Source organism: Chaetodon trifascialis, chromosome 5 (genome assembly GCF_039877785.1).
Source record: "Chaetodon trifascialis isolate fChaTrf1 chromosome 5, fChaTrf1.hap1, whole genome shotgun sequence".
In the NCBI taxonomy this organism is placed as follows: Eukaryota; Metazoa; Chordata; class Actinopteri; order Chaetodontiformes; family Chaetodontidae; genus Chaetodon; species Chaetodon trifascialis.
In genome coordinates this window covers 25,137,009-25,147,742 of record NC_092060.1, presented here as the reverse complement: position 1 = coordinate 25,147,742, position 10,734 = coordinate 25,137,009, and the positions used below count along the sequence as shown (strand labels likewise).

Below are 10,734 nucleotides of genomic sequence, written 5' to 3'. Positions count from 1 at the left end.
TAGTCGCTCTGCTGGTGGTATTATAGGAGTTGCTATCCATATTAGCCAGTATCAACTGTCAGGTGAGTTGTGACACATGGTCAGACAGGATTCGATTGTCAAGAGATGGATTATTTTTTAAGAAAGAAAATTGACATTTATCACAAGCACATACACTCAGTAACAACTCCAAACCACTAGATGTCTCCCTTTCCTCTTAAAGGGTTGGCAGTCAACAATTGAGACAGATACAATATGGAGATAAAGAATCACTCAATGTGACTAATATTTATACCACAAGAAATGGTCACTTTAAACCTGACCCGATGATCTAATGAAGATAGAGGCCAAATCCCAAAGTTGTTTGTAAAGTCACATTTCAATTACATTATAAATGTACAGGTGCAACTTTTGTAATGTTTTAATTGTGAGAAATGTGCTGTAATGTGTGTAATGCTTAAATTTCTCTCAACATAACGGGTGCTTAATGTATTGAAGTCAACCACTCAAAACAAGCTAGGAGCAAAGGCTGAAGCAACCTGTGCAGAAAATATGAGAAGAATACAGTCCTGTGGTTCCGTCAGAGGCAGACAGGTTGAGTTTGGCCCCCTGTCCTAAGCCACTGATCCACCCAGTCAGGTAATAAATCACATCCAAAATTACACTTTGCACCCTAGTGCCAGACAGAACTTGCTCACACATCTTACATATGGCCTCCAGCTCAATAATGCATTTACATTTAAGGAATTTCTTGAGTCAGAGGAACTTATGTCAGAACACAAGTGCAAAAAGGTAAGGCCATGAATGTTCAACTAAACCTTGGAGTTAAATCTTAAAAAGCAACGGTGAGGTTGGTAACGGACCGGATTAACAAAGGTGTGGCTGGATCACATGAGGGGAAACCTCACCAGAATTAGCTGATTAGTACCATGTCCTAATGACTAGTCCTGCCCTGCTCCCTAGCTTGCGTGATCCTGGCAAACCCAAGAAATCCTCCGCTAATCCACAACCTCCCCCACCCACTGACACAAACAGGTCACCTGTACTGTAATTAGATCCTCAGCCTGCGTACTGTAGTCTCCTATGGACTTTCAAGGCTTCTTTCATCATTCTCCATTTGTTTTTGATTTGTTTTTCTTTTCTTAGGAGGGGAGAAGAATATTTTTTCAGACGGATGTCTTTCATCCTGATCTCTTCTCGATGTGAGAATTGTGGGTGCATTCGGTGAAATCATGCGTCGGCTTCTCTATGTGCATGTACTCCTATGCTGCCTCAGTATGGCTCATCCTTTCTGTCCATCCCAGTGCACCTGTGTCTTCCATGGTCGTACCGACGGAACTGGAACCAGGTAAATTGTACTTTATATTCTCTATATTTTATGGTAAATACAAAATATCCTACTGGCCATTCAGCTCAGAGTAGTCTTAAACTAAGTCTCTGAATTTTTTCGACAAGGTTTCTTTAACAGTGATGACTCATTTTAATGAGCACGCTGTAAGTACATCTGCACTCAGACCATCTGGTGCTTGAGACGTGTTAAATCAGTGGAAAGTATATAAGCTACATTCACTGCAATGAGGGGCAACATTTCATTAAAAATACATATCCATTGTAGAGTAAATGTAAAAACAGAGGAAAAGCCACATCAATGCCAGGGCAATCAAAACAGTCTATACACATATGGTGAAAATACGGTAAACATATCAAAATGCACCAGAGTACAATCTGCACAGGTTGTACTAACCTGGGTTAACATAATGTGCATTGCCTGGCATGGTGCCAATCCATTTACAGCTGACAAAGACCTAATGTTAATCCATCATGTTGAGGAGTCTAACATACACACAGGAAAATGCTGAACAGTAGTGTATAAACAAACACTAACAAACACAGAGAATCTTTACTAACAACTTAGACAACAGAGTTTGATTTGTCAGTGGGAAAGCAAGGAGAAGGTGCCTGTGGCAGTAGTGATACTACTTAATGTTATATAGGTATAAAAGCACATGTTCTGGTACAGGACAACTGACACCATCATCAGAACAGCCACAGAAACCAAAAGCTAGAGGTAAAGCTAAAGCTTTTATTTCTCCCCCTTCTAGTAATCATGTAATGGTGATTAAGCTTTTCTATTTAAAGTTTGAAAGATTAAATGACTCTTATACATAGGTTGTTGTTTTGTTTTGTTTTTTATCTCTGACTATAACTGATTTGACACATTCCATCTCCTGCAGTCAGTGTCAATCCACATGATTGATTTATGATGACTGATTAGCTGTGACCTTAGCATCTGGGAGGTGTCCTTTGCATCGACTACAGTCATGTTAGAGAGAGCATCCCACATCCCGATGGAGAGTCTGGATGGATGGATGGATGGATGGATGGATGGATGGATGGATGGATGGATGGATGGATGGATGGATGGATGGATGGATACTTCAAGCTTACAGACTGGTTGTTAATTCTTTAAAATGTTCTTCTGCTAACATTACCTGCTGTGTCACTGGATCATGGTTTCATAGGTTACAATTTGGCAAACAGTTTTATTGCCAGGCCATAGGACCTGCTAAACTCGTATCTTCTATTCTCAGATCTGTCCTCTGCAATGATCCCGACATGTCTGATATTCCTGTCAATGTCCCTGTGGATACAGTCAAACTTCGTATTGAGAAAACTGTGGTACGGCGAATCCCAACAGAAGCTTTTTATTACCTCGTGGATCTACGGTACTTATGGATTACTTACAATTCCATAACCTCTGTGGATACTGCAAGTTTCTACAACCTCAAAGTGCTCCATGAGCTGAGGCTGGATGGAAATATGATCTCCATGTTCCCCTGGGAGTCTCTGAAAGAGATGCCCAAGCTGAGGACACTCGATCTGCACAACAACAGACTCACTAATGTTCCCTCTGAGGCGATACCTTACCTCCTCAACATTACTTACTTGGATCTATCCAGCAACAAATTCGCCACCCTGCCCTCTGAGCTCATGGATATCTGGCCCCCCTTCAATGGAGCACCCATCTCTACTAATGCCTCCCAAAAAGTTGTGTTAGGTACGTATGGATAGAAGGTTGTGTCTGGCTTGGTTTTACAGGATATCAAGGCCAGGGCAGGAAACTTTCAGGGTTATTTGTAATTACGTCACAAACACCTGTTAATCTAGCAGCCTTGTTCTGACTGACTCAAACCTGCTGTGACTGCCAGGACAAACTGAAATTTGCTTATCTCTCTACTGCACTACTGCACACATCACGGCTTATCAGTGAAAAAAACAAACATGCATATGAAAATGACCATATGCATAAGAACATTTGTATGGTGCAACAAGCACTGTTTTAGTAAACATATTGATCCAAACTGTTCAAATAGGTTCAAATACCTTTCTGAAAAGCAGCCTTACTTCTTACTGTTTTCGACATTTATACAAATACATATTTTTTATTGTCAAGTTTTCTCTACTTCAACATGCAAAAGAGTGAAATTTATCCACCTATCCACTCAGACTTATCTTCCTGACAGGAGCTCCCTCCGGCCCTTCATGTATCATGCCCTCGCCTCATTAGGTTGTTTACATATCATACACTGTCATGTGTACGAATTAAAACAGCGTTGAGGGAGGGATAAGGGACAAAAAGGTTTTCTGTTGCCTGAGGGCAATGGTATGCAGTACAGGGTTTATCTAAGTAGCAGCAGTTAACAGTTAATGCTGTCAATTTCTTGTCCTAATTAACTGCTGAATATCAAACACACAGCTTGTGGCAATCCAAGCCAGGGTTAAGTTCAGCGGAAGACATTGGAAAAAAACTGTAAACCAAGCGCACTGTGTTACATGTTCCCATGCAATATAGGAAACTTATACTATTGAGAAAATATACAGTAGATGTATACAGTATTTCTCAAGGCGAGATGACCCATGACATGTAATATTTTCCAGTGATCAAACATTTATCATAATTTTTGACTGCCCCACTGCTGAGTGCTTCATTTACATTTTGAAACACCCAAACCTCCAAGATTCAGTGTCATACATCTCTTTAGCTAAAGGCAGCTGCAGTGCCAAAATTATACCTTTGATCATTGTCCTTTTATTTATTGGCATTTTGAAAAGCACAGGAGTCATGAACTGGAAATTACAGTATCGACAGCATGGCTGAGTAAAATTTACACATGGGGTAGCTTGTGGTTGCAACAGTTCTACGCTTTGGTCATAGTGAATAGGGCTTAATGTGTAGTACTGAAGCAGTGCTAAGGATATACATAAGAAACACAAATATATAATTACCCTTGCTTCAGTTAAGAGTGCAAAAGATACAGTATTTAACAGGTTATTCTCAGTCAAGAACTGCTGAAAAATGCAGTATTGCCATTGAGCAAAAGGGTGCATTTTTGTTGTGCATTCCCAAAAAGTGTGGTGATAATTGAAAAGAGCAGATTTACCTTCATTTGGTGATCAAAAGTAAACATACAAAGACACACCTGCTGTTCAAAAATGCAAGAAATATGTGTTTATTCCAGTGTCTCTAAAGTTCAACTGAACTAATTAGCATTCATCTCATAAAGGGATTACAAACAGGGTAGTATCTCGTACTTCTGTGCATCCACAGCTTGGCCAACTATGAGCAGATATGTCTCACAGGCGCAATAACAACTGCCACTACATCTCCCTTCAGAGTCAACTACTTGCAATGTCATTTGTTTTTTGTTGTTGTTTTAAGATTTAAGATTTGGGCACTTGTAATGGAAATATCTTAGACCAGTGACCACTTGCTTATAACATTGTTGTCCACTGCCGACAAATGGTCAAGTCAGTGGCAAGGAGGAGAATAAAATGCAGAGTTTTTGATTTAAAGCAGGGCTTGAAAAGGAGTACTCCAAGTAAAAAATCAAAGCACATAATTCCAGAAAGTCTGTTAGTATGTCGTATGTGTAGGAAAGTTAAAAACCTTGTGTCCATTCTTCTAGTCTATTTCTTACAGTGTTATCTATGAATATCCCTTGAAGTGAAAAGAGTAAACAAACATGTTATGGAGGAGTAAAACCTAGACATCTGTAGTCTTATTAGAATATATCTAGCATTTCAATCAATTTTCACTATTTTGTTATTTTCTTAAAATCACCTTTTTTTGTTGGATATATTTTGACTTGCATATAACATCTTATAGATTCAACTTATCATACTATATGAGACCGGATGTTTGTTCACTGGATCTGTGCGGCATGGACAGTGGGAGGGACATAGTTAATAGGCTGTATAAGCTAGCTTATCCCTGCAGAAAGAGCTGGCTGTGTGTACTGGTGTACTTGAAGGAGAAACAGGATTAGTCTGTAGAAAAAAAACAATCCACACACAAACATGACTGCTTCTCAAGCATGTCCTAAAACCATTTCCAAGTAGTACTGTTTTAGAGGTATGTTCACCTTTACTGTTCTGAATTGTTTGATGACTATCCTTTTTAAATTACATATATTTTAAAATATAGACCAAATACTAAAAGCAGGTTGGCCTTAAAACAAGAATTTTTCCAACATCTTTTTTTCAGAATGTAACAAAAATTGCATGAAGCCACACAAATTCTTCCTGCAACATCAAAGTCGACATATGGATTATAAAGCGCTAAAGTTGTTAGTGAAACCTGAGGAAGGCCAGTGCCAGCTTAGGTGCTTTGCCACTGTTAAGACAAACTAATCTGGTTAAAGGGCTTTAATATGCACCAGTACATGTGCTTGCCTACTGTGAGGAACAGGTGCAATTTGTAAGGGAGTATAGATGATGGGTTGATACATATGGAGAATTTGGATTACCATGCAGCCTAATGGTACCCACTGTTTACAGTGGTGATTAACTCAACAGAATAAATCATTAGCAGTGTTTTGTTATTGAACCACATTTCTTATTTTTTCCATTTGGAAACAATTTTCTATTCTACTGGTTTGCCTTGCTTCCATCAAGTCATACATCGATGTTGGGTGAAAAAGAAACACATGATTATATAGCACCATAATCTTTACAAATGATTCAAAATCAGTTGAGCTCTGCTAGAAATTAATTTCACAGACATTGGCAAATGTGTTTTGCCTCTTTACTGTGAGATTGTACTATATATCTTCTATTCTTTCCAATGTGATCAATAGAAAAAGTAAAGTAAATTAGCGTTTAATTGGATAGTGTTTGACATTGCAATATTATGTAACAGCAATCAGTGACCTTAAGTTGTTTTTCCTCTTCAGGTCTCCAAGATAATCCCTGGTTCTGTGACTGTAAAATCTCCAAGCTGATAGAGATTTCCAAAATGTCTAACACACCAGTGGTTTTGATGGACCTATTCCTGACTTGCAGTGGACCAGAGAATTTGGCTGGTGTCCTTTTTCAGCGCGCTGAACTCGACAATTGTGTTAAACCATCAGTCATGACTTCGGCAACCAAGATCACATCTCCTTTGGGCAGTAATGTTCTCCTGCGATGTGATGCCACAGGGTTTCCAACACCAACTCTTTACTGGTCTAAGTCAGATGGCTCACTAGTCAACAACACAGGTATAATAATCAAATATTTCAAAATATAAGCAGTTTAGAAAGCAAAAGTCCTGTTTTCAAATTAAATGAGATGTAACATTTGGTAACTGATAAACTGTGTGTGGATTTTAAATGCCACATGTGTAGGAAGCTTTAAGGTGTGCAGTGCTAGTGCCACAAAGTCATAACGCACTTCAAAACATGCAGAACAGTCTTGGTAAGACTTGCTATTCATGCTGAATTTTGTGTTCTTGTTCCACTCTATAGTCCAGGAATCACCTGGAGATGGCATCAGATGGTCCATCATGAGCTTGCATGGAATATTGTACAAGGACGCCGGGAACTATAGCTGCAAAGCAAAGAATGTTGCTGGCAACGCAGAAGCCACCATTTCCCTCTCGGTTGCTGGTACCATCAGTACCACCATCCCTCCACTGAGCCCAAGCATCGAAACTGGACCAACAAGCCAAGACACAACATTTATTGCCCCAACGGACGTTCCCAACTCACCGACTGTCATGTCCACAGAGCTCCCTAGAACATCAACAACACTATCTGCTGTCCCTAAGAAGCCAAAAACTACCCCTAGCAACAGTATACAGAAAGGCTCGCCCAAACAAGGAAAAGTCCAGCAAGGAGGTAATGGAAGAAAGCTTGCTGCTGATGAAAAGAGCAAGAAAAGTGATGCATCAAAGTCTGTCACAGACCTTAAGATTGTAGAGGAAACGTCGGACACTGCAGTTCTGCTCTGGACAGCAGATGGGTTACCAAGTGATGCCCCACTAACAGTTGTATATTCACCCTATGGTGATGATGACACCAAAAGGACAGTGGAGACTAATGCTGGCAGTGGTAAAGTGTTCCTAGAAGGACTTTCACCTGGAATGAGATACTCAGTTTGCCTCGTAGCAAAAGGTAGTGCTGCTGGAAAAGATCCTTGCATCGACTTCTACACACTGGACATTGTAGAGGATGGTGGGCAGAGCCAGCTTTTCGTTATCATAAGTGGCATTGCCTGTGCTTTGGTTTTGCCTCTTATTGCACTGTTGGTGTACAAGATTCTTGCTCTGTACTGCAAAGGACGCAACACACGCATGGACGAAGAGGAGCTTGAAAAAGAGAGCTATGTCAAGTTTGAGACAATTTCAATGAAACACAGAACCTTGGCCCCTCATCCAACAGAGCTTTGGGCAAGGAGACAGACTCAAGAATCAGAGCGAATGCTCCTGTGCTCCAGGTCCAGCATTGACTCTCAGATGACCTATAAGAGCGACAGCTCCCGGTCTGAGTATCTCTGTTGATGCCAGGAATCCATGGTCAATGCCCAAACGCCATGCTAGTAACACATTATATGAAATACTCTTTATATGCCTTTTATGACACTGATTAACTATGAAATCATTTATAAATCTTTATAAATACACATTAACATCAGTGGGGCTGTAAAGAAATGGCTTGCTGTTTTGAATGTCGTAACACATTTATTTAGCATTTTCCATCAATTACTAATTTATAAAGATTTATATAGTGATTTCAAAAAGTGTAGTTAACATGAAAACATTCCCTGGAGGTTGTTTGGGTGTTTAAAAGAACTGTTAAAAAAAAAAAAAAACAATCACATCAGTCAGTGACTGATGTTTTCATTCATGTCCTTATTTATTTTGGAGCCTTATATTCGATAAACAATTTGAATGGTTGCCACTGCAGCATGGCACCTTTGTTGGACTTAATAACTTACAAATAGTACCATACAAAGAGCCTGTCAGTTACCTGTGTGTGGGGTTTATGTTAAACCAAATGCCAAAGTTTGTCACAGATGAATATTATGCGGTGTCAAAGAAGACCCATTATCCACTTCCCATCACATTTACGTCACTGATGTTGTAAGCATCAAGCAGATTGTTGCCTTAATGGACAAGAAAGTACTGTCAGTGTGGTTGATAGAATATGGGACTTGTCTGATTAACACTGCCTGTTTCTATGACTTAATGTGTGTTGTTTGTCTATAAATGGAGTTATACATTTGTTTTTAATAAACTGGACGACTGTTGAATTATATCTGCGTTGTGCCATGTTATCTGAGTAGACAGCCACATTAAATACATGTCTCCAATAAAATTTTTTAATTTGGAAAAAATAAATAAATAAAAATCACTAAATAAAATTGCCCATAGCTAACTATTTAGCATTGATATTTTAAGTTTCTCTGACAATCTCTCTGACTTCTCCATCAGCAACAGGTTGTGTGCTCATTCCAGGCTTCACCAGGTGAAACTAAATCTCAGTGTTACAATGCACACGGTACTCCACTGCACCATGTACAGTAGTACCCTAACCATGCTATCCTCATCATTGAGTTTTAAGATGAATGGCTGACATAATTGCGTATTATCCATTATTAAACAAACAACACTTCATGTAGAAGCAAAATATAGCGGTTGCTGCTGATAAAAATATGATCGATGTCAGTTGTGAATAAAAGTGGGCAGAGGTACAGAAACGTATCACATGTGCTCACTCAGTTGTGAACAAGAGCAGACGTGTTCATCCTGAAAATCAATGGGTCACAGTTGTCACGCTCTCTGAACATCTGAGCAGGCGCTGCCGTAAATCCTGATGACGGGTGGACCTGGAAAACTGTTCCCATGACTACCTCTGTGCCACCAGCTACAGGAGCCTGCAGCACCAAGTAATCTCTGATGCCAGCTGTGCTGTTATCATGGCAACAGCCAAGCTGTTTTAACAAACACAGTGACTAGATAGTGGACAAAGATGGGCTGGGCTGTTAACGATAGATATGTACTGTGTATGCTGGAACTATGAATGGATAGACAGGCATATGGAGAGACAGATGGAATGGTGGCTAAGTAGAAAGATAACTCTCAGAAGCAAAAGGATAGAGAGAGGGAAAAGAGAGACAGACATAACAATAGATCAATGAGCAGACTGCTACAAACAGATACGACAGAGTTGTTCACGAAAAAGTTGCCAGTGGGCTGAGGTCCATGAAGACGAGTCCAAACAGGCCAACTGGAAGTGAGATACTTCACTGCTCTAGAGGCTTTACAGTTGCATCACAAATCCCCTGACAACACTGACTTGGTGCCATTATAGGAGTGCATTGGAAAATTGTAGTGACAGAAAATATGACAAAAAGGATAGACAAATATACAGTTGAAGATATTATTATTGAACCATTTTGTAAAAAAAAGAGATAAATGAGTGTAATTAAGCAGATTTGCTTCCAAGTTCAACTTAACGTGAAACAAACTTATCCGTAAGCACATTCAGCCAGAGGTCAAGCACAAAGCCACTGCAGCTTGATAAGTCAGCGCAGTTAATCTTAAACCTGCAATCCATTAACTTTCCACTTAAATTACATCAGACCACATGGAGCACCTAACACTGCATGTGCAATCCTTTTTCGCCTTGTTTCTGTTGACATGGCATGTACCAAAAATATCGAGAAAATGTGAAAACTAGAGTTGGAATTAAGGACTTGGACTATGTTGTACAAAAGCAATGACATGAGGGGACATTTCATGCAGCAGCAACAGCTACATATTTGTATCCTAGATTTGCGCTCTACCTGATGATTCAAAGCCATGTGTGGCTGTCATTAAGCACACTTGTCACGTGAAGTGAGAATTATAGACATTAACATTTTTATTATCTGCTAGGGGTGAAATCGTGGGAAAAGGTTAGTGCCCTTCAGACTGCTAACATTAGTCTGGAGACAAGGCAACTGTCTCAGCCGTGTAAATCTTCTACTGCTCCTCTACAAGGTTACTGGTGACGTTGTTGTTGACAATGTGCTAGTCATGCAGGGTATGAATAGAGGTTTTGGTTCGTGGAGTCTGTTAGTTGTTGTCCTGGGTAAAAAGAGGACAAACAATTTAGGGATAATCTGTTCCACTCCTCCTCCGTTCTCTTTAAATTACTCATTCTACCGATTCCCCCGGAAACCAGATGAACTTCAACAGGAGACAGTCTGACACACTGACTTCTCATTCACACACACAAGACAAAACAGAGCATCTATTGTGTGCAGCATTTGTAAATTACACTTGTACTGTAAGTGGATGGCATTTATGAATGGTGTTATAGTCTTTAAAAAAAAGGAGGTCCAAAGATCAATTTTGTTCCACTATGAATAAATAATTATCTTGGTGCAGGGTTCAGCCTAATAGCCTTATATGCAATGTCTCTTTCTCTCTGCCAGACAAAAAAAACGCTG

At 39.7% G+C, this 10,734-nt stretch overlaps 1 protein-coding gene across 1 annotated transcript; it reads left to right on the top strand.

Annotated features, from left to right (window-relative positions):
* The first annotated feature begins 966 nt into the window (after positions 1–966).
* lrit3a (info leucine-rich repeat, immunoglobulin-like and transmembrane domains 3a) lies at positions 967–8,094 on the top strand. The gene is made up of 4 exons (XM_070963445.1): positions 967–1,327; positions 2,571–3,037; positions 6,213–6,518; positions 6,765–8,094. Exons 1-4 carry the CDS (start codon positions 1,212–1,214, stop codon positions 7,796–7,798), a joined length of 1,923 nt encoding a protein of 640 aa, XP_070819546.1. The 5' UTR covers positions 967–1,211; the 3' UTR covers positions 7,799–8,094.
* Positions 8,095–10,734: the final 2,640 nt, after the last annotated feature.